The following is a 21,980-nucleotide window of genomic DNA, read 5'->3' on the forward strand; positions in this document are numbered from 1 at the left end:
AAAAATTTGAGTCCCCCCCTTGACAGTTGTTTTAAGCAACCGCTGAAATGATTGCTGATCAGAAAGGAAGATGGGTCTTGGTTGAGAAGGGACCATGGTCTAAAGAGCTCTAAGACATGCTTGGAGTTCCAGAATGTTGAGTGCTAACCTCACCTCCAGTGGGAATAAAACTGCTTGCATCCCTCGAGACCACCAGATGGCACCCCGGCCCACGCGAGTGCTGGTGTGAGCACTGAAAACAAAGAAAGGAAAGCAAAAAGGAAGAGGCTTCCTTCTGGGACAACAGCCATATTAGCAAGGCCCTTTAACAACATAATGTTCCAAAATTTTAAACGATTTCTGGTAAATGATTTTACATGCATAAATGTTATAGCGCAAGGAAACAAAGTACTTTTGAGATATTCATAAGGAAAATAGGAACCTGGTAATACACTGTAAAAGCTGCCTGAGCATTAGGGCTTACCTTCCACATTTTCTAGGTATACTCATGAATTCTAAGTGAAATAAAGAGAATAGCACACGTGCACCTAAAAATAAGTCTATACATACAGGAATGGAACACGTAAAGTGAGGAATAGAATAAGCCAACATCGCTCTAACATTAGATGCAAAAACCTAGAGTCCAAGCATTTCATAGATAAAGGCCATGGAATAAGCCAATTGAGATCGTAGGTCTTTGACTACATAAAACCTCCTAGAAATGGCATGGACAGAGAAAAACTTCTAAAACAGAAGGAAATGTGGTGGATACATAATTTAGAAACATTAACCCTAGGGGTCTCAATAAATATTATGGGGCCTATTTAACAAATGTCTTTCCGACATGATCCGATCAACGGATCATGTCCGACAGACATTGCTGAATACGGAGAGCAATACGCTCTCCACATTCAGCATTGCACCAGCAGCTATTGGGAACTGCTGGTGCAACGCTGCCCTCTGCAGATTCGTGGCCAATCAGCCGCTAGCAGGGGATGTCAATCAATTCGATTGTATTCGATCGAGTTGATTTCCCGCGATGTCTGTCCGCCACCTCAGAGCAGACGGACAGGTTATGGAGCAGCAGTCTTTAGACCGCAGGTTCATAACTAGTGTTTCTGGTGAGTCTGAAGGCTCGCCAGAAACACGGCCCTTCAAGCTCCATACGGAGCTTGATAAATGGGCCCCTATGACTTAACCTATTTTTTCTAACAACCTGCCTTCTTTTTTTGTATCACATAAAATTTGCTAATATGTAAAATCTATTTTATTCCATTCGCAATAACACTTTTGATACAATTTCTTTATCTTACTGCATTAGCTCTATTCTATATTTTATGTATATAACACCTTATAAGCAAAGAGAACACTATAATGAAGCAGTGATGTGCGGTGAGTTCAGAGGCAGGTGAGGCACTAGATATGATACGCCGGAGAAACACATATACCGCGGGACGCAAGTACCCCCAACAGGGCAGGTTTTAATTATAGCTGAACCAATTTTTGCTGAATAATGTGTTATATAATTTGCTTAATTCTTTTTTATATCCTTTGTTTAAAAGCATATTTAAATACACTAATTCGATGCTAATTGGTGGCTGCACATAGATACCTTGTGTGACAGTGATTGGCTCTTTTTTGTGCATTGATATTTCTTCAACAAAGGATATCTGAAGAATGAAGCAAATTAAATAATAAAAGTCAAATGGAAAGCTGTATAAAATCATATTCTCTATCTGAAATTCTGGTTCATGAAAGAAAAATGTGCACACACCATAAATATTGAGCTGAAACCCTATTTAATTACCTTGTAATGTTTACAAACTCAGAGATTAAAATACATTAAAAAAAACTATATCTTGAATCTGATAAATAACAAAATTCCTCTTTGCAGCTCAGAGGACTTTCTCTAAAATTAGAGTGAAACTTTAATGAAACTAGTATCCTGGCAGTGGAACAAAGCAATAGATATGATGATCTATAACCTTGTATTGCCTTCTGTTGAAAATTATTAAGATGCATGTGTCCACTGTCCAGAGTCAGTTATACGTGCTTTGCTGGACACAAGCAACTTAATCATTTTCAACAGAAGGCAACTCAGAAGGAAAGTCTGGAAAATATGTAGTTTATCATAAACTAAATATTTTCCAATTTTATTCACTTTCTGATCCATTCCTTGTAGGATTGAAAAAACATTGAAAGACAGTTTCCATAGAAAGAAATTATCTTAATAACCTTTTAAGCGCCATATCTCCTACGAGCTGCTGCTGTAGCAAAGATTTAACCTCATAATATTTGAGTTCGACACAAGTTTTGTTTTTCGTATTTTAAGATTTTTTTCAAACATTTTTCATTTTTTCCCCCTGTAAATTACCGCCCAATGCGCCCATAGTGTCACCAGTCGAGTCCACCGGCACCTATACATTACACACACTGTCTCTGAAGTCTGACCCAGTAGTCCGTCCGTTACCTACCTGATATGAAGCTAAGCAGTACTGTGTCACTCACTGTCAGTGTCGATGCGGGTCCCAGCCAGCCAGCCATGCTTCCAGCGACAATCAAGACTGACTCGAGTCGTCACCTGTGACCTGCTGACCGGTCACTAAGCTGCTAGCTTGCAGTAGCCTTAGCTACCTCGCCTGACGCCTCCTCCAGTCCCAAGATGATGATCAGGATGATGACAGGATCACTCACTCACAGGCCAGGCCAGCACACCAGACGAGAGCTCAGCAGACAGCATGCACAGCACGCACTGCCACCAGTCTGAGACTGTCACACGTGATGCTCTGCACCTCAGTTCTGCGCCTCTCTCGCATATTTCCCGCCCGGCAAGTCAGCCTACCCCAGATAATTTTTTTTTTATTATTAATAAAAAGAGTGTATTACACACATTGGCCAGGGGAGGCGCTGCCTCACCTGCCTCCTACGAATGCACGTCACAAGTGATACATAGTATATATATATATATGTGTGTGAATTCAAATGCCAAATAAGTATCATAATGTTTTTTATACTGTTAAGAAATGTGAATAAGAAAATGCCCTCTAGATGGAGTCAATGTGTAACCAGAAGTCGTCTGGCATGAAAATTAAGGCTTAAAACTGTGCCAGAGTGTATTGAAACTAAAGCATGACTTAGGGGATGTACCCTGAAACTATGCTTATTTTACTGTCTTAATAAAGTGCTAAAAAGAATTCTGAGTGCTGTGGACGTCTTTGGGATTCAAAAGTAAGTCTGTGATTCTTGGTGTGCAACCTCTGCTTTGTCCTTGAAGCACAGGAGGGCTGGGGAAAAAACGCATCAGAAGAACTCTGTATAGTAATATATATGTTATACGCGGGGGGCAGAGCCAGCAGCCGACCAAGATGGGAGCTACTCTAACGGATCGCAGTCTAACCTGATTTAAAACCATTAATGCATTCCTGACGCCTTACATCCAGGATGGACCTGCTGTAGGTGGCCTGAGGCTAAAGTGCAAAACAGTTCCAGCTCAAAATCTAGTGTCTAAGCGGTGCGGAGAAACACTGCAACACTGCAGCCTTTCCCAATACTACACAGGAGTTTCCTCAGCAATACCGCCTTGCAATACCATAGCAATCAAGCACAAATCTTAAGGAAACACGCTCAAGCTCCAATAAGACCGAGGTAAAGAGCTTGGGGACAAGAGAGGTCCACAGACATAAGGGGTAAGCCAACGCCTCCTTCGCAAAACACATACTTCACTGAAGGCCCCCCAAAACTACCACCTCGCACTATCACAGAAGCTTGGCACGTGACAGAAGGGTCTGCAATTGTGGCATAGAGCACGACTATAAAAGAGGCCGGCTTCCACAGGAGTTACACCATCCACTCACCCGCTATTCACCACGGCTAGGGGCTTGTGAATTGAGAACAGCTGCACACATACAGCTAACACAAGCATTAACTGTCACGCTGTAACCATAACTGTATGATACTAACTTTGCCTATGATCAGTACATTATAATAAAAAAAGCACAGATAGTACAATAGAGTACTTAAACAGATGGGAGACTGACACAACGCAACTCATTCATGAGCATTACATGGAGCTAAAGAAAAGCTTGAAGGATATACTCAACAAGCTGACAGCACTTTCATCACATCACCCGCAGACTAGGGAGGCATTTGAGGCTACAGACCTTCCTCTCCTGAAAAGCGCCACCCTAGATAACACAGATGGTCTACCCAACTCTCTAGGCGATCCAACCCCTGGATCTAGTGTCTGCTCTCAAGTAGAAATACCTGACAATTTACGGAGAGAATCCCTATACCCGGGTGTTCTGGGAACACATAAAGGAGCCCTGCAATGGGAAACTGGTAATGAGCACTATTGCGCAGAGACATTGGAACTATCTATCTATACTGTAAAGCCCCTACATGTCCAGATACTCAACGGACACTATTACAATTATTCTAATGACAGAAAAGTCTACACACCTAATATAAGCTACAGATGGCTGAAAACCCTCTGGACTATTAAATATGTAACCCTGGATTATTCAATCGCTCATTACTCCATACAGAGATCTGGAGTAGGCTGAGAATCTCTATGACTTTTCACTGCAGTGTGCTCTGCTCTCTTGACTGCCTGCATTCTATCTAGCACCCCCTTTATCTAAGCTAAATGATACATTAAAATTTGAAAATTGCCATGATACTCGTATGAGTTGATAAATAGATCTGTTTTTTCTATAAACTCCTTATTGAGTCTGAAAAAGTGCAGTTAATCACTATATTGTTTTTCCTACTAGATAAAGATATACACTACTTGCTTAATACATGGCTTTAAAAGTTATTTGTTATATTTGTCTAACCTATACATCGCTTCAGAAACGTTAAGTTGTTGGAGATAATTGTTAATAATTTGCTAATAATTTCTGGACACCCTTCATACATGTTTAATCCAATGTACTGACCTTTTAGGGTTAATTCATAGACATATATATCACCCAGCTCAGTTTCAGTATTGCAGTTTCCTTGACCTAGCTTTATAGTCTGCTGCTATTATAGCAGAGTTGTTTCATATAGTACTTGGACGCTTGTGAGTTTATTATTGTAACACTATGTACCTATATATATTCCAGTTGCTTATACCAAGGCATAATATTGCAGCATATATTTACATGATACCCATTAGATCCCTGTCTCATTGCGACTTATCATTTCGGGTTGGATTGGAGTGACTCTGGATGGATAACAGGCTGTCTGCGGCCAAGACAGCACAATGTCGCTACATTAACAGTAAATTGGCCTTCTAAGCTCTTATCTTGTGCCTTCCCTATACATCATACTTTGACTGCCACTATGACAGTTCTTAAGACAGACATTCCTACACACTAAAGGTTAAATGTTAATGTGTTAATATATGCGTTGGGGGTGATGAAGTGCTATAGTTGAAAAATTATGTAAAACCATGAAGGAATTTTAGATTGTCCTGGACCCATTGGGTAATAGATTCAATAAAGTGTTAACCGCATAATATACAGGACTGATTGGTAGACGTTTAGGCTTATTGCCGCAGGGTATAGGGCCCATACTCATGTGGCAACCTTACATTTCTTTCAAACATACATACCTTAAAGCTCAGTTTTGTAGATTATATATACGAGGCTAGATACAGAATAATTCCTGCTCAGTTGCGCTATATTTGTATTATGTTGGTTTACCAAATATCCACCCTTAGATAACACCTACACATTTAACCTCATTATTTACATACTTAACCTCAATGTCACTTAAAAGCTACCTTCTGATTATAATAGTAATTGGGACTTCCACATATGAATATATCCACCTCAGCAAGCTCCTTTAAATATCTTACATTCTTTGCTATTTTCTCGTTTAACGGACACATATATGGATCTCTCAGATCAATTTGCTTAGCCCTAATAGTACTATAATACCACTCTCACTCCGCCCCCCCCCCATATATTTCTTTTATACTTATATCCTAAACATTTATATATTACATTATCTTTCACTTATTATACATTGTCTCAAGCGGTGTTTACCCACTGAAACTTTTTCCGAGACGCTAATATACATTCATATTTTATTATTTGTATTAACATTATACTTTTCTACTTACTAAGTGTCATAAGACCGAATAGGGCCTTCGATTTGACTAACATATCTCACCAATGTTACCAGTATCATAGGGTCCATAAGCGGCCAGCTCATTAGTCACTCATGAAAGCAACCATAACTATAAAATGGAGGTTTTGGATGCTTATATTTTGGCAATCGTTTTACTTCTTGTTTATATCATTGTAATATGTTCAATGAAAATGTTGTAATTTATGCCAAGTCATTTATTGTATGTTTTTTTTTCTTGTGCAAAACCTCAATAAAAGATTAATTTAAAAAAAAAATAATAATAAAAAAATATGTTAAACACATATATAAAAGATAACTGTGAAGAGGAAAACAGCATCCACACAGGTCTAATAAAACTCTAGATTTGTGAAACACTAAGCTTGACAGAGATAGTGTGTATTGAGACTAGCAATGCGTGTTGATGCAAGTACTAAAATATTTTATAGATCTATGTCTGCATGTAGCTGAACATACAATTTAGTATCTGAGATAAAAGTGATAAAAGGAATTTGCATGGTCTGTCAAAAAAACAGACTCAAAATAATGAGATTAGCCAAAGTACATGATATTAGTGAGGTCAGTAGTAACCGAACCACAAAACTTACATGAAAAGTGCAAGGATTAGAAAATGTGTATAAAAGTATCCTGATCTATCAAAACAGTATCTCTTTTGTGAAACAGGAAAATAAAGTAGGAAAGCACCACAGTCCATACGCTGTGGTGGAAACATGTGTACCGGTAATACAACGCTATATAATGCAATACAAAACATGACTACATAATGATTATATTTGCAGATTTGGTACATATATACATGCCCCATTACACTCATCTGAATTAGAATATTGACTATGTTAAAGTACAATACCATTCAGGTGCTGAAAATGTATATACAGTATACATATAGTTAGGGTTACATAACTATTGTATAGTGGAATCCCAAATATACTGCCCAGAGAAATTATTTTTATACACACCCTATAGGTTTAACTGAGAACTAAACAAAGCTCTTAATAAAAATGAACAGTAGCTCAGAAAGTCTGAGAGGACTGCTGTCAATACAAGAACATAAGAGCATACCATTGTTTTGAGTGAATTATCTAATATATAAATTAATTGTGTAGTAATCAAAGCATATCTACATGTCAGTAACAGTAAGTAGTGAGATCACCAGATTTGAGCCAAATCTTATTTATTCAGCTGCAGCTGTATACAATCAGAGTATAATTACAGGGTAAACACTGGGTAGCCTCTAAAAACTAATATGGCAGACATGAAAAGTGCCCCTCAGTGGGTTAAAAGGGGGTTACATTTACTACAAAACACAAAAAAATATGGACAGATGGGGGATACACAATTAAAAAGCAAATTGCTGTATAAAAATTGGGAATAAAATTCTTCACACCAGTACTAGCCCACAACACACATCAGAACATAAAAGAGCTAAGAGAATGAAAATTAAATAGCACAGAAAAAGTTTCTAAACACCCAACCCCTTTAGCAGCAGTAAGAGTTACACTCACACCTCCAGGGCATAGAAGGGGTTCAATAAACACTTTAAGCTTTAGAGGTCTATTTATCAAGCCATCAACCGCAAATACGCCAGAATTCTGCAGCGTAAATGTTGCGAGTTTGATCCGACCTATTTATCAAAGCCTAAAGACCGTCAAAAGTTGAAATTTGTGACGTAACATACGATCCGCCGGTCTCAATCCGACACAGAACAATGCTTACGTCATTACAGATATTCCGAATACAAATTCGCCACTATCTGACACCTTTTGCCATTTATCAAATTTCTAACAGGTACGCTTGCCACTATTGCGGCCCAGCGTACCTGGTTTTCAATCCACCACCCTGGAGGCCGCGGATGCCATAGGAATCAATGGGAGTCTGAAAGCAGCGAAAGCTTATGTTCGATGCTGCCAGATATCCCATTGATTTCTATGGTAAAAAACAAATTACATTTACACCTAACACCCTAACAGAAGCCCCAAGTCTAAACACCCTTAATCTGCCGCCCCAACATTGCCGCCACCTAAATAAAAGTTATTAACCCCTATCCCGTCGCTCCCGGACCCCGCCACAACCTAAACTTATTAACCCCTAAACATCTAGCCTCCCACATCACCACCACTAACTAAACCTATTAACCCCTATCCCGCCGCTCCCGTACCCTGCCGCAACTGTAATAAAATTATTAACCCCTGGCCTCCCACATCACTACCTTTAACTAAACCTATTAACCCCTAATCCAACAGCCCCCCACATCGCCATAAACTAAATTAAGCTATTAACCCCTAAACCTAACAACCCGCTAACTTTACATTAAAATTACAACATCCCTATCTTATAATAAATTAAAACTTACCTTTAGAATTAAAATAAACTATATTAAACTATAAATTAACCTACCCTAACTATTATACTCAAATTATATTAAACTATATTAAAATATTAATTAACCTACCCTAACTATTATACTAAAATTACATTATACTGCTAATTAAATGAACTATATTACATATTTAAAAACCTAACCCTACTCAAATTATTTAAATCTACAATTAAAAATTACTAACTACTTTTATTTTGATAGGGCTATTAGATTAGGAGTACAGGTGGCCCTCAGTTTACGCCGGTTCAATTTGCGCCGTCTCAGAATAACAACCTTTTTTTCAGTTGAGAAGCTTTGGAAAGTAGTGCACTAATTAAAATAGCCAGTAGGTGGAGCTGTCCACTTGTGTTGCAGCAACGTAATGCAAGCTTAGCAGACTGAAATTGATCTGTGTACACAGAGCAGACCAAACCTATCGAGCAACAAGATCTAGCAGCCACTTCCCTATTATCTTTCTGTCCAGCTGCTTGAGGTGAGGGTGCCTAACTGCCTATTAATAACTGCAGACTGAAATGCATAGAATAGGCGCAGACCCAATATTAAATGCCCATACCTAGGTTTATCATATATGCTCTCAGTTACATTGAGAGGGGCCTGGAACCTAACTCCTTCACTTCCCATTGACTTACATTATAAACTGGGTATCAATTTACAACGGTTTCGATTTACAACCATTCCTTTTGGAACCTAACCCCGGTGTAAACTGAGGGCTACCTGTAATTGTTTTTTATTTTTGATAATGTGTTGTTGTTTTTTTGTAACTTAGTGTTTCTTATTTTTTGTAACTTAGTGTTTTTTTATTTTTTGTAACTTAGTGTTTTTTATTTTTTGTAACTTAGTAATTTTTAATTGTAGATTTCAATAATTTGAGTAGGGTTAGGTTTTTAAATATGTAATATAGTTAATTTAATTGGTAGTTTAATGTAATTTTAAGTATAATAGTTAGGGTAGGTTAATTAATATTTTAATATAGTTTAATGTACTTTTAGTATAATAGTTAGGGTAGGTTAATTAATATTTTAATATAGTTTGATATAATTTTAGTATAATAGTTAGGGTAGGTTAATTAATAGTTTAATTTAATTCTAAAGGTAAGTTTACATTTATTATGAGATAGGGATGGGGTAATTTTAATGTAAAGTTAGCGGGTTGTTAGATTTAGGGGTTAATAGCTTAATTTAGTTTATGGCAATGTGGGGGGCTGGCGGTTTAGGGGTTAATAGGTTTAGTAAGTGGTAGTGATGTGGGAGGCCAGGGGTTTAGGGGTTTATACGTTTATTTAGTTGTGGCGGGGTCCGGGAGCGGTGGGATAGGGGTTAATACATTTATTTAGTTGGGGCGGGGTCCGGGAGCAGCGGTATAGGGGTTAAACATTTTAGTATAGTGGCGGTGTTTAGTGACAGGATATAAATAAAGTTGGTAAAAAGCTGAATAGCAGCGAGATTGATGACTGTTAGTTAACAACAGTCCGCTGCTCATCGCCCAGTACTTGGTGCTTTTTTGATAAATATGGAGATCGTATTCAGGTCCGCGGCCGCGATGTTAGGCAAGCGTATTGGTGCCGGCGAATGCAGCACAGTTGACGGCTTTATAGATAGGCCTCTTAGAATCCACCCGATTAAATTCACAACAGCTGAAGCAGAGAGGGGAAAATGTTGTAAAGGATATGGGTCAGAGCTTATTTTCATAAAAATATGTAGGCCAAAAAGCCTGTGGAATTTTGTGTGTGTGTATGGGGTGGGGGGAATCTCCTAAGGCATCTGTGTCATTCTGCCCAACTGGGCTGTGAGAGATCTAACTGTAGAGACAGTACCCATTTTTTAGAAAAATGCAAAAATATGTTTTTTGAGGTAAAAAATTGAGCTGCTAAGGAGTCCTATGGATGCTAGATAAGAAATATCTTATGCCTCAGTTCCCCAAATTCCTATGTTAAACACATAAGTAAAGCTCCTCATGTGTATGGCTATGACCCCCAGCTATGTAGTACCTGTAAGAGAGTATTCTTGGATAGCTCCTGGGCGGCTGTTTATTGCCTGAGTCATTTACCTAGACTGAAGCACTGTGTCTTACCAGCATGTTGAGGCCTTTCTCCCTCACAGGTTGCTGATCCAGTAGCGAGCCCATATAGTGCATGTAAATATACTGCCGAGGATACTGCATATATGCCTGTAACCCCTCAGGTGGAGACTAAAAAACGGGGTCCACACGAGGCCTGAGGGCTGTTATTGCTGTTAGATTACCCACTAGGGTAATAGAAAGCACATAACAAAAGTAATCCTTACCCCTGTTTCACTCAGAGTCTTCTTAAATTTTCTTGGAGTGAAGTTGCCTAGGGGTACTGGGTCCCAAGTGGAAGTGGGAGGGACTAGAGATTTGTGAGAGTTTTTGACCTCCTCATGATAGGCTGTTGTATCCCACATGTTATGAAGCCTGTGGACTCTAATCAGCTAAGATAGAAATGGTAATACCTAGATCATCAATGAGATCAACAAAACTCTACATTAAAACATTATGCAAATAGAATTACTTTTCCTCAGACAGCCTCTCTTACTCTAGAAACTCCACCCATTACATCATCAAAGATAGAGCTTAAAGGGATACTGAACCCAATTTTTTTCTTTCATGATTCAGATAGAGCATGTAATTTTAAGCAACTTTCTAATGTACTTCTATTATCAAATTTTCTTCGTTCTCTTGCTATCTTTATTTGAAGAAAAAAAAAAAGGGTTCTAAGCTAAGGAGCCAGCAAATTTTTGGTTCATAACAATGAACAGCACTTGTTTATTGGTGCTGTCCAATCAGCAAGGACAACCCAGGTTGTTCACCAAAAATGGGCCGGCATCTAAACTTACATTCTTGCTTTTCAAATAAAGATACAAAGAGAATTAAGAAAATCTGATAATAGGAGTTAATTAGAAAGTTGCTTAAAATTGCATGCTCTATCTGAATCACGAAAGAAAAAATTTGGGTTCAGTGTCCCTTTAAGTCTGCAGACAGCAAGGCTAGCGGTAGTCATATTGTTATTATGAAGATTGTTTTAAAATCCTTATCAGCTAAAGCCAATAAGGCAAATATATGTAGCAGGGTTAGACTTGAGAAGTTTGAAGTATAAAAATGTTTCAGTTCTAAGAATTAAAGAAAGTGTTAAAAAAAAACTAACACCTGCGATCGTGGAATGGCGATCGCTATAATGCATTCCCCATTGATGTCTATGGGGAAAAGAAGGTTATGTAATAACCTAAGACCCTAACATTAACCCCTATTCTAAATACCCCTAATCCGCCGACCCCTGGCATTGCCGACACTAAATAAAACTATGAACCCCTAAACCCCCTCCCCACATCGCTATTATTATAATAAAGCTGCTAACCCCTAAACCGCCAGCCCCCCACATCGCAAAACACACTAAATTAAACTATTAACCCCTAAACCGCCAGCCCCCCACATCGATACTATTATAATAAAGCTATTAACCCCTAAACCGCCGGCCCCCCACATCGCAAAACACACTAAATTAAACTATTAACCCCTAAACCGCCAGCCCCCCACATCGATACTATTATAATAAAGCTATTAACCCCTAAACCGCTGGTCCCCCACATCGGAACACACTAAATTAAACTATTAACCCCTAAACCTAACTATCCCCTATACTTTAAATTAAATTTACAAAATAAAATAAATAAAAACTTACCTGTGAAATAAATAAAAATTAATTAAATTATAAATAAACCTAACATAACTATTTTAAGAAAATAAAATAAAAAAACAAAATTACAAAATTTAAAAAAAAAACTAACATTACCAAAAAACCCCCCACTAAAATTACGAAAAATAAAAAACACTAAGATTACAAAAAAAGCTACCCCAAAATAAAAACACCCCCTAACCTAACAATAAACTATCAATAGCCCTTAAAAGGGCCTATTGTAGGGCATTGATTTGAACAGCCAATAGGATATAAGCAGCTCTCATCCTATTGGCTGATTTTTCAGTCAATAGGAATGCAACGGTACCTTGCATTCAAGTTTCAGTGTGCGGCGACAATTGCATGAAGAAGAGCCTCCACACCGCTGAGGATCGCCACCGCTGAGGATCGCCGCTCCGGATCCACGCATCGGGGTAGACCGCTCCACACCTCTGGGAAGAAGATAGAAGATGGTCCCGCAATGGATGAAGATGTCGCCGCATGGATGAAATCCTTCACCGCCAGACTTCAGGAACAGTGAGTACCTATTTTCGGGAATTTTTTATTTTTATGGGCGCAAAAGAGCTGATTGCCCTTTGAAGGGCAATTATATGGAAGAATGAAAACAGCATCAATCTGCAGGGAGGTGCACGTACCCAGGTCCTGCCAATGACCTCCAATAATGTCCAATCCACAAAAAGAACAGCACCATCCAAAGATAAGTTAAAAGTGTATCTTTATTGGGACATCTCCAAACACAGCACAAAACACGACGTTTCGGTCAGATGACCTTAATCATGTGATTCTTGAATCACATGATTAAGGTCATCTGACCGAAACGACGTGTTTTGTGCTGTGTTTGGAGATGTCCCAATAAAGATACACTTTTAACTTATCTTTGGATGGTGCTGTTCTTTTCCTTTGAAGGGCAATGCCCATACAAATGCCCCTTCAGGGGTAAAGGGTAGCTTAGGTTTTTTTTTTAGACTTAGGTTTTTTATTTTGGGGGTTGGTTGGGTGGGGGGTTAACTTTTAGGGGGGAATTTGTAATATTTGTAGGTAAAAGAGCTGCTTAACTTAGGGGAATGCTCTACAAAAGGCCCTTTTAAGGGCTATTGGTAGTTTATTGTTGTTAAGGGGGTGTTTTTATTTTGGAGTGGCTTTTTTGTTTTTATAGGGCTATTAGATTAGGTTTAATTTTTATTATTTTGGATAATTTTGTTTATTATTTTTTGTAATCTTAGTGTTTTTTTTATTTTTCATAATTTTAGGTTTTTTTTGGTAATGTTAGATTTTTTTTAATTTTTTCGTAGTGTTTGTTTTTTTTAATTTTGTAATTTAGTTTTTTGTATTTTATTTTATTTTTTTTAAATAGTTATGTTAGGTTTATTTATAGTTTAATCTTTTTTTTATTTCACAGGTAAGTTTTTTATTTATTTTAAAAATGTTATATTGTAAATTTAATTAAAAATATAGGGGATAGTTAGGTTTAGGGGTTAATAGTTTAATTTAGTGTGTTGCGATGTGGGTGGCTGACAGTTTAGGAGTTAATAGTTTTATTTTAGTAGTAGTGATGTGGGGGGGCGGCGGTTTAGGAGTTAATAGTTTTATTTCAGTAGTAGTGATGTGGGGGGCTGACGGTTTAGGGGTTAATAGGTTTATTTTAGTAGTAGCGATGTGGGGGGCTGACGGTTTAGGGGTTAATAGGTTTATTTTAGTAGTAGCTATGTGGGGGGCTGGCGGTTTAAGGGTTAATAGGTTTATTTAGTATTGGCGATGTGGGGAGCGGCGTATTAGGGGTTAATAGGGTTATTATAGTATTGGCGTATTAGGGGTTAATAGGGTTATTATAGTATTTGCAATGTGGGGGGATGGGGGTTTAGGGGTAATAGGTAGTGTATGGGTGTTAGTGTACTTTGTAACATTTTAGTTATGAGTTTTGTGAAACGTTTTTGTTTTGCAAAATCCATAACTACTGGTCTTAGATAGCAGAATGGATCCCGGCGGTATAAGCTATAACACTAGCGTTATAGCCAGACCGCACAACCTGTAATACGGCGCAATGAAAATCCCACAATCAAAAGTAATTTTTTGAGTGCGGAATGGAGAGTTGCGTAGAGGCTAAAATGCTAGCGGTATAGCTGTACCGCTGCAACTTGTAGTACAGGAGACCTGCATATTCCACACGCAATGGACAATTTTTTAGCCGTATAGCCGTACTGCACAATTTGTAATCTTGCTGAATGTTTGTTATAATAAAAGTTTGATGATATATTTAGATCTGTTTAATAAAATATACATTAATTAAGTGACATTCTATGGGTGAGCCCCCTCCCCCTTTACCTGAGGGCTCCATCAGAGTCATAGAATGGCTCATTGCTACTGGTTTCACAAAAGTAATTCTTGTCTCGTACATAGGATTTGGTTCCCTGGCACAGCTCACATAGGTTGGGGGAAGATATTCCAATTCCAGGGATACAACTTGCATTGAAATAGGCACTGACCACTGAAAAAAGAGATACATTATTATTGTAATGAATAAAGCAGTAAGAATGTTTGTATTTCTTATTGGCTAAAGAGTTGGTAAAAGACCAGAGATTGTAGCCTACATGGTGTGTATTACTGCACTATAACCAAGTGTAGGGGTGACAAAGCTATGGCATGAGTTGCCAAGGTGGCACTTATAACAAATTTGCTGGAGCTACACCATTAGGCTACCACTGTACTGCTAGGTCAGTTTGCAGCAATTCTTGTAATAAATATATTTTTCTTATCAATCCATACTATATATTATCAATTCATCTTTAATTGTTGATACATATGGATTTAAAACAAATATTAACATTAATGTATATGTAACGTCCCTTTAATATTGAAATAGACATACCATGGACACTTTTAAGACACACTTTCAAAAAGGTTTTGCCAGCCCTACCCTAATGGTCTAGTCTGCCATTTTATTTGTGAGTATATCTCTTAAAGCTTTAAAGAATATTCCTTTGTTCGCATGATGCACATTTGTTTATAAAATGTTTACTTTCTCTTCCATTACATAAAACCCAAAACATTTATTTCATGATTTAAGTAGAACATACAATTTACTTCTATTATCAAATTTGCTTCATTCTTTTGGTATAATTTGTTGAAGAATCAGCAATGCATTATTAGTTTCTAACTAAACACATGGGTGAGCCAATGACAAACAGTATATATATGCAGCTACAAATCAGCAGCTAGAATCTAGGTTCTTTGCTGCTCCTGAGCTTGCCTAGATAAACCTTTCAGCATAGGATATCAAGAGAAGGAAGCAAATTAAATAATATCAGTAATTTGATAAATTGTTTAAAATGGTATGCTCTGTCTAAATCATGAATGTCTAATTATGACTTTACTGTCCCTTTAATATACTAGTATTCAAATGTTGATTCTAGCAGATTTCAGTACAAGTCTATAGGAATCAACATTCAAATGTAATATTCATACAGTACATCAAACTAAACTAAATTGGGCCTGATTCTCTAAAGCTCTCTGCTCAGGTGAAATGATATAAAATTACCCGTTAGCAGTGAAAGGAAAAAAAATCTTTCTATGGGATGCTCCATTTCTGGATGTGAGAGTGACGCTTATTACAATATATCTGTACATGAAATGAGAGTTTTGTTGCATTTGCACATTGTATTTTAATTTACTTTTTACTTCAGATTTTGCCCTTTAAAGTGTATTACATTTCAACTTTACACTTTTTGCTTTGTGTTTAAAAACATTAAGACTATATTAAGAGTATAGCAGTGTATTAAATATTATGATTTGCACAAATTTGAATTGTTCTTTGAATGTTTTCTGTGTAAATTTAAAAGAACATAAAACCCAAAGTTTTTCGTTCATGATTCAGATAGCACATACCATTTAAAAAAAACTTTCTAATTTACTTATATTATCACATTTTCTTCATTTTCTTGTTATCTTTTGTTGAAAAGCAGGAAGGTAAGCTCAGGAGTGTGCACGTGTCTGCAGCACTAAATGGCAGCAGTTTTGCAACAATGTTAAGCATTAGCAAGAGCACTAGATGGCAGCACTATTTATGGTCATGTAGTGCTCCAGACACTACCTATCCAGATATCTCTTTAACAAATAATAACAAGAGAATGAAGCAAAATGAATAATAGAAATAAATTGGAAACGTTTTAACGTATTCTGTAGTTGAATCATGAAACAATAATGTAGTCTTTCATGTCCCTTTAACACATTATGATCATACTTTGTATATTTTATACAGTATCTTCTACAAACTGCATTACACTTTGCATTTTTTTATGTGAAATTAACCTCACACTTTCAGATAGTTGGCGGCTAAGGGAGTTTCTTGGTCTGGTGAGTTCTGAAGTTCTCTCAAAACCCATATGATATTCTCTAAGCGTTTTGCACCTGCAGGTCTCACTGATGTATCTCACCGGTTGTATGCAGGTGGCGTTTGTTCAAAATGTACAATACATTCATTTAGCTGACACAAAAGCAATACTTACTAAACTAGAAGCAAATTCAAGTTATAAGGGATTTCTTTTAAACGGAGAATTTATATTGTGTCCGAACCTTGTGAGACTCTTCATCCCAGAGAGCTTTATGAGTTCCTATGGGAGGAAGCTCACATCTCTTTGTGATTTATAGGTTCCACCTTTTTTTTTTAGATAATTCAGTAAGTTTTGCCTCATGTGAAGTCTGTACAATGATTTTACTCAAGCTGGAGAGTTTTTGAGAATCAGGCACATAGACACAAAGCATTGACTAAACGTATATTTGCATTCTTCAGTCAGGTCATACTGCATTAAAGGGACAGTATGCACACATGTTCATTTAAATGAATGTAATAGACACTACTATAAAGAATAATATGCACAGATACTGATATAAAAATTCAATATAAAACCATTTAAAAACTCACTTAGAAGCTCCCAGTTTAGCACTGTTGATGAGGTTAGTCTGGAACATCCACTGAAAGAGACTAAGAGCAGAACCTCCCCCCTCCCCTGCATATGAAAAGACCCATTATACAAACAGAAGAAATCTGAAGTCTGTATACATCAGTATAGATCTAAATTTTGGGGGCTTGGTTAGGAGTCTTGAAATCAGCACAATGTTTTTTAAAAAAAGCAAAACTATACATTTTTTACAAAAACAACCCCAGATGGGCTATATAAATGAATCATCTACAAAACATTCTTGCAAAGAAAAATCTAGTGTACAATACCCATTTAACCTGTTTTGATATGTATGAACCTTAGATAGAAGCCTAGAAATATCTTGCTCTGTGCCAATAGTTGTCACTTATCAATCATATATAATATATAAATGATGCACTACCTGACTACCCCCTAGATTCATCAAAAGTCGCCAGTTTCACCATTTCTTATATTATTCTACAGAGCAAGTTCACAAAAATGAGAAAGTTTTAGTTAATATGGCCTAAAACAAAATACTAGAAAGAATACTCAATTCTTAGTTATTATAAGGCTTTCTTCTTTACTAATAGTCATCTATCAAGTAGTCAGCCTATACTGCATAGATCCAGGTATCTGATGTGACTGTAATTATAATCAGAAGACCAGTCTTGGTCAAAGCAATACTGAGTGTATTTGAACTAAACCTCTGCTTAATGGCTGCTCCTCATCCCAGTAGAGAAGGTTCTTGGCCAGCAGGAAACCCAGTGGGAGGTTCCACCCAGATGTCAAGCGGGCCCCACTGTGACAGGAGCGGGATCCTCTTAGTTTTTGTATATTTAGGGTGCCCCGCCGAGCAACAGCCAAACCAAACAAACACGTCCCTGTAGAGGGAAATTTTTTTTATTGTCACTTATCAATTTATCACGCATGGCACTTTGTTTTGAAGAGTGTCTTGTTATAAATAGTAGCTGCTTATCTGTAGTGCAGATACTATGGACTTAAGAACATTAACTAAACTGCCTTCTATTTTGTTGCATATCAATCTTTTTTCTTCTTCTATTTTACTTTTTAATAATCACTTTAGTTATTGCTGTTTTCTAACTGGACTATTTTAAGGTGATGATTCCCATCCTGTAGGTACCTTCTGAGTGCTCTTCCTTTGCTACGACTGCCAGATCATATAGTCTGATGGCCGTATAAACGTCACCTGCATCAAGGGACACTGCATCCGCTTTATTTCCCTGAGGAAACAAGGCTTATTGTCACATACAAGAAGACATCAAGTGAAAGACATATACTATTTATTATGGCTAGGCAGAAAGTTATGCACTATAAACACTCACCCTTATCTTGCTCATGCAGTCCTGAGTGTTATGAGCACGTACACAAGATACTCTTGAAAAAGGGTCATTTGCTAGAAGAATGGACTGTAGAGTCCGTGCCAGGTGAGAACATTTCCTCTGCTCAGCCTCAGATAGGGTGCACCAGCGGAATTTCTTTCCTTGGTGGGAAACAAAGGAAGTGAGGGGAAAGGAGATTACATATTACATCATGACTTATTACATACAAATAAACTAATTTGTTTAATTGAAAGCTACCTCTTTGCCTGGTGTGTGTACCCTGCTAATTCTGTATGTGCATTTTATCTTGCAAGCTGCCTAAGCTTTCATCAGCGTGCTCCTTTACAATATTCATTATGTACTTGCCCTTTCTTCACAGTGATTTCTCTGTGTATCCTTGCTAACCTTGTGCTCTGTCTTCACACTGCTCTCTTCATTACCTATTTTAAGAAAAGAACTCTCACTATACATTAAAGTGACAATCTTTTTCAGAATTCTTATTGTTTAAAAAGAGATAATCTCTTTATTACCCATTCCCCAGTTTTGCATAACCAACATGGTTATATTAATATACTTTTTACTAGGGTTGCACCGATACCGATACTAGTATCGGTATCGGTGCCGATACCAAGTATTTGCATGAGTACTTGTACTCGTGCAAATGCACCGATACTTAAACCGATACCTCCACTTCCTGTCCATACATCATCTTGTGACGTTTTACAAACTGCATGTTCCCATTTCATTTTAAGCTGGAGTGAAGACTTAACTAAAAATTGTTCACTTCTGTTCTGCCAATACAAATTGCTGTTATTTGTATTATTGTACGTCAGAGTAGTGCTCCAAAAGCCGCTACTATACACCTCGTTCAGGCAAACCCCTGAAGTACTGGGCAGTTAATAAACTGAGATTTCCAGCTCTGGCTAAAATAGCCCAAAAATATATTTCTGCCCCATGCAGTAGTGTGAAAAGTGAAAGACTGTTCAGCTTAGCGTAAAACGTCCTTACTGATAGCAGAAACAGACTTATAGCTGAACATGCAGAGATGATTCTGTTCCTTAAAAAGAACTTGCCACTAACTTTTAAAAAATATTCAAATAGCTAGATTGCCTGTTATACTGCTAGTTCTCATCTTAAACAAGTATGTTCAAAACATACTGTACTCTGAGGACTGAGAATAAAAAGCAGCCCTGGAAAAATATGAAGACCAGTCCTAGTCAGAATTCAAATGCCCCATTTTTCTCAAAGGGGATTACTGGGACACTCCTTTCCCAATATTTTTTCCAGAATTAAATTATATTACTTTGTATTAAATACAAATGTCAGATTGATGTTATATAGGCACCATACAACCCAATAGCATCCAGTAATCACCCTTTTAAATTGTAGCTTTCCAGCCACAGCTTCTGCAGCTGTTATTTATTGTTGTCATTATTAATATATATGATTGTAATATTTTTTATTTATAAACATGTTCTGTGAACTTTGTGACAACAAATAAAACTGTTTTATTATTTCAAAATGTCTTTTGAGTTACAGTTCATAATTATAAAGAAGCTATCTTAATTCATTAGTCTGCATTGTGCTTGGAAAACTGTCATGATATTAAAAAAGAAGTATCAGTAATTGGTATCGGTGAGTATTTGAAAAAAAGTATTGGTACTTGTACTCGGTCTTAAAAAAATGGTATCGGTGCAAACCTACTTTTTGCCTCTATGATTACCTTGTATCTAAGCCTCTGCAGACTGCCCCCTTATTTCAGTTCTTTTGAGAGACTTGCATTTTAGCCACTCAGTGGCAGTGCTGACTCCAATGTAACTGCACAAGAGTGAGCACAATGTTATGGCAGACAAAACTGTCAAAATGCACTGAGATTAGAGGCAAATTTCAAGGCCTTAGAAATTTGCATATGAACCTACTTAGGTTTTGTTTTCAACAAAGAATAAAAACGAAAAAAAAAAATTTGATAATAAAAGTAAATTGGAAAGTTGCATGCCATATCTGAATCATGAAAGCTTAATGTTGACTAGATTTTAAAACGAGGTTGGTTTCCTCATTTATATCTTTTTTTCAGTTGAGATTCTATGGCTCATTGTATTATTTATTTTAACAAATAATTTGGTTTAAGATATATTAGCAAAAGTATTTAAAGGGACATTAAACACTTTTGTGTAAAATCTGTACTCTCCCTAGAGAGGCCAAAAAATAAATAAATCTGTAACCTTGGTCTTCGAAATGCTTCAAATTGCCTAAAGCAACTATTTGATTTGTAGCATTTTGAATACCTAGGTTCTAGATATTGTTTTTGGCCTCTCTATGGGGTGTGGGGCAAGCTCAATTTTTTACACAAAAGCAAAAGTTATTTTTTTAAAATTGATTATTGTGGTCATATTAACATCATGTATTAAGTGCATGAAAAGAGTTATATTTAATATACTCTCCCTCTCTCTTTATCTTGTGTATTTCTTCCTGTCTTATGTCTAGCTGTTTACTATTTCATGCATTTATAACTGTCGAATGCTACACTGTTTATTTTCTATTGTATGACATCATGTGACAACTCAAATTTTGTTATCATTTAGAGAAGGATGACAATCTCCACCTACCTGATATAGTGTGAGGTAGCAAAGACATAAAGGAGATAATGTCCAGGAAAGAGATGAAGGCCAAAGACGCAAGCTGCATGTTTGTTATATTATTAAAACTATCTCTGTGATCTCTGAAGAAGAAGAAAAAGATTAATCTAGTGCAGGACGCAGCTAGGGACGGATAAAGGGGAGGAGAAAAAAGAAGCGGAAGAGATTAGCGGAACAGATGGAAAACATCAGTAAAAATATTTTTGAACAGGTTAACACCATATGTGCCAGAAACGCATTCCCAGTAACCCACATCAATACAATGAACTTGAATGATTTAGAATTAGATTTTAAAAGGATGGATTTATAAAAATATTGAGAAATAAGAAACAATTGAGGAATCCATTAAAATCATAGACAAACCACGTTAAAAACATTTTGCTAGATACAATATATACGCTAGACTGAGGTATGTGTGAGATGGGAGGGGTTTTATAGAGCTATTGGGGTTTGGGACTCTTTGCCTCCTCCTAGAGGTAGAGAAAAGTAATTCCCATGAGTAGTGGATTGTGGACTCTCACCACCATTAAAGAAATTATTTTTTCAGGTTATTATAAATTATGTATAAATTGTGTTTTTGACAGCCAATGACACCAGAAAGCCATCTAGCTTTCCCATATAAGCATAGACTTAATTACTCTTCAGAAACTCTTTTTAATTAAAAAAATAGATTACCTAGATAGGTTTTGTGCAAGTCTGGGGGACTATATTTCAGCAGTTGCTTTATAGCATTAGACGACAGAGGTGTTTCCATAATGTATACCATTGCTAAAGGCATTTTGGAAAACTGCAGCCATTTAGAGCTCCAGGAATGTGCATACAGTCCTGAGCCTAGCTACCTACTTTTCAACAAAGGATACCAAGAAAACAAAGTAAATGTATTTA

General features: G+C 37.0%; 1 protein-coding gene across 1 annotated transcript in view; it reads right to left on the minus strand.

Moving 5' to 3' along the window:
- LOC128646985 (serotransferrin-like) overlaps positions 1 to 21,369 on the minus strand; it is a 36,541-nt gene extending 15,172 nt beyond the window's left edge. The window contains exons 1-5 of the mRNA XM_053699797.1: positions 21,066 to 21,369; positions 18,463 to 18,620; positions 18,261 to 18,360; positions 17,824 to 18,000; positions 14,526 to 14,688 (exon numbers count right to left, since the gene is read on the minus strand). Of these exons, the coding sequence (XP_053555772.1) occupies positions 14,526 to 14,688; positions 17,824 to 18,000; positions 18,261 to 18,360; positions 18,463 to 18,620; positions 21,066 to 21,144 (677 nt within the window). The 5' untranslated portion in view covers positions 21,145 to 21,369. The remainder of the gene's footprint in view (positions 1 to 14,525; positions 14,689 to 17,823; positions 18,001 to 18,260; positions 18,361 to 18,462; positions 18,621 to 21,065) is intronic.
- Positions 21,370 to 21,980: the final 611 nt, after the last annotated feature.

This window comes from Bombina bombina, chromosome 2, assembly GCF_027579735.1.
Source record: "Bombina bombina isolate aBomBom1 chromosome 2, aBomBom1.pri, whole genome shotgun sequence".
In the NCBI taxonomy this organism is placed as follows: Eukaryota; Metazoa; Chordata; class Amphibia; order Anura; family Bombinatoridae; genus Bombina; species Bombina bombina.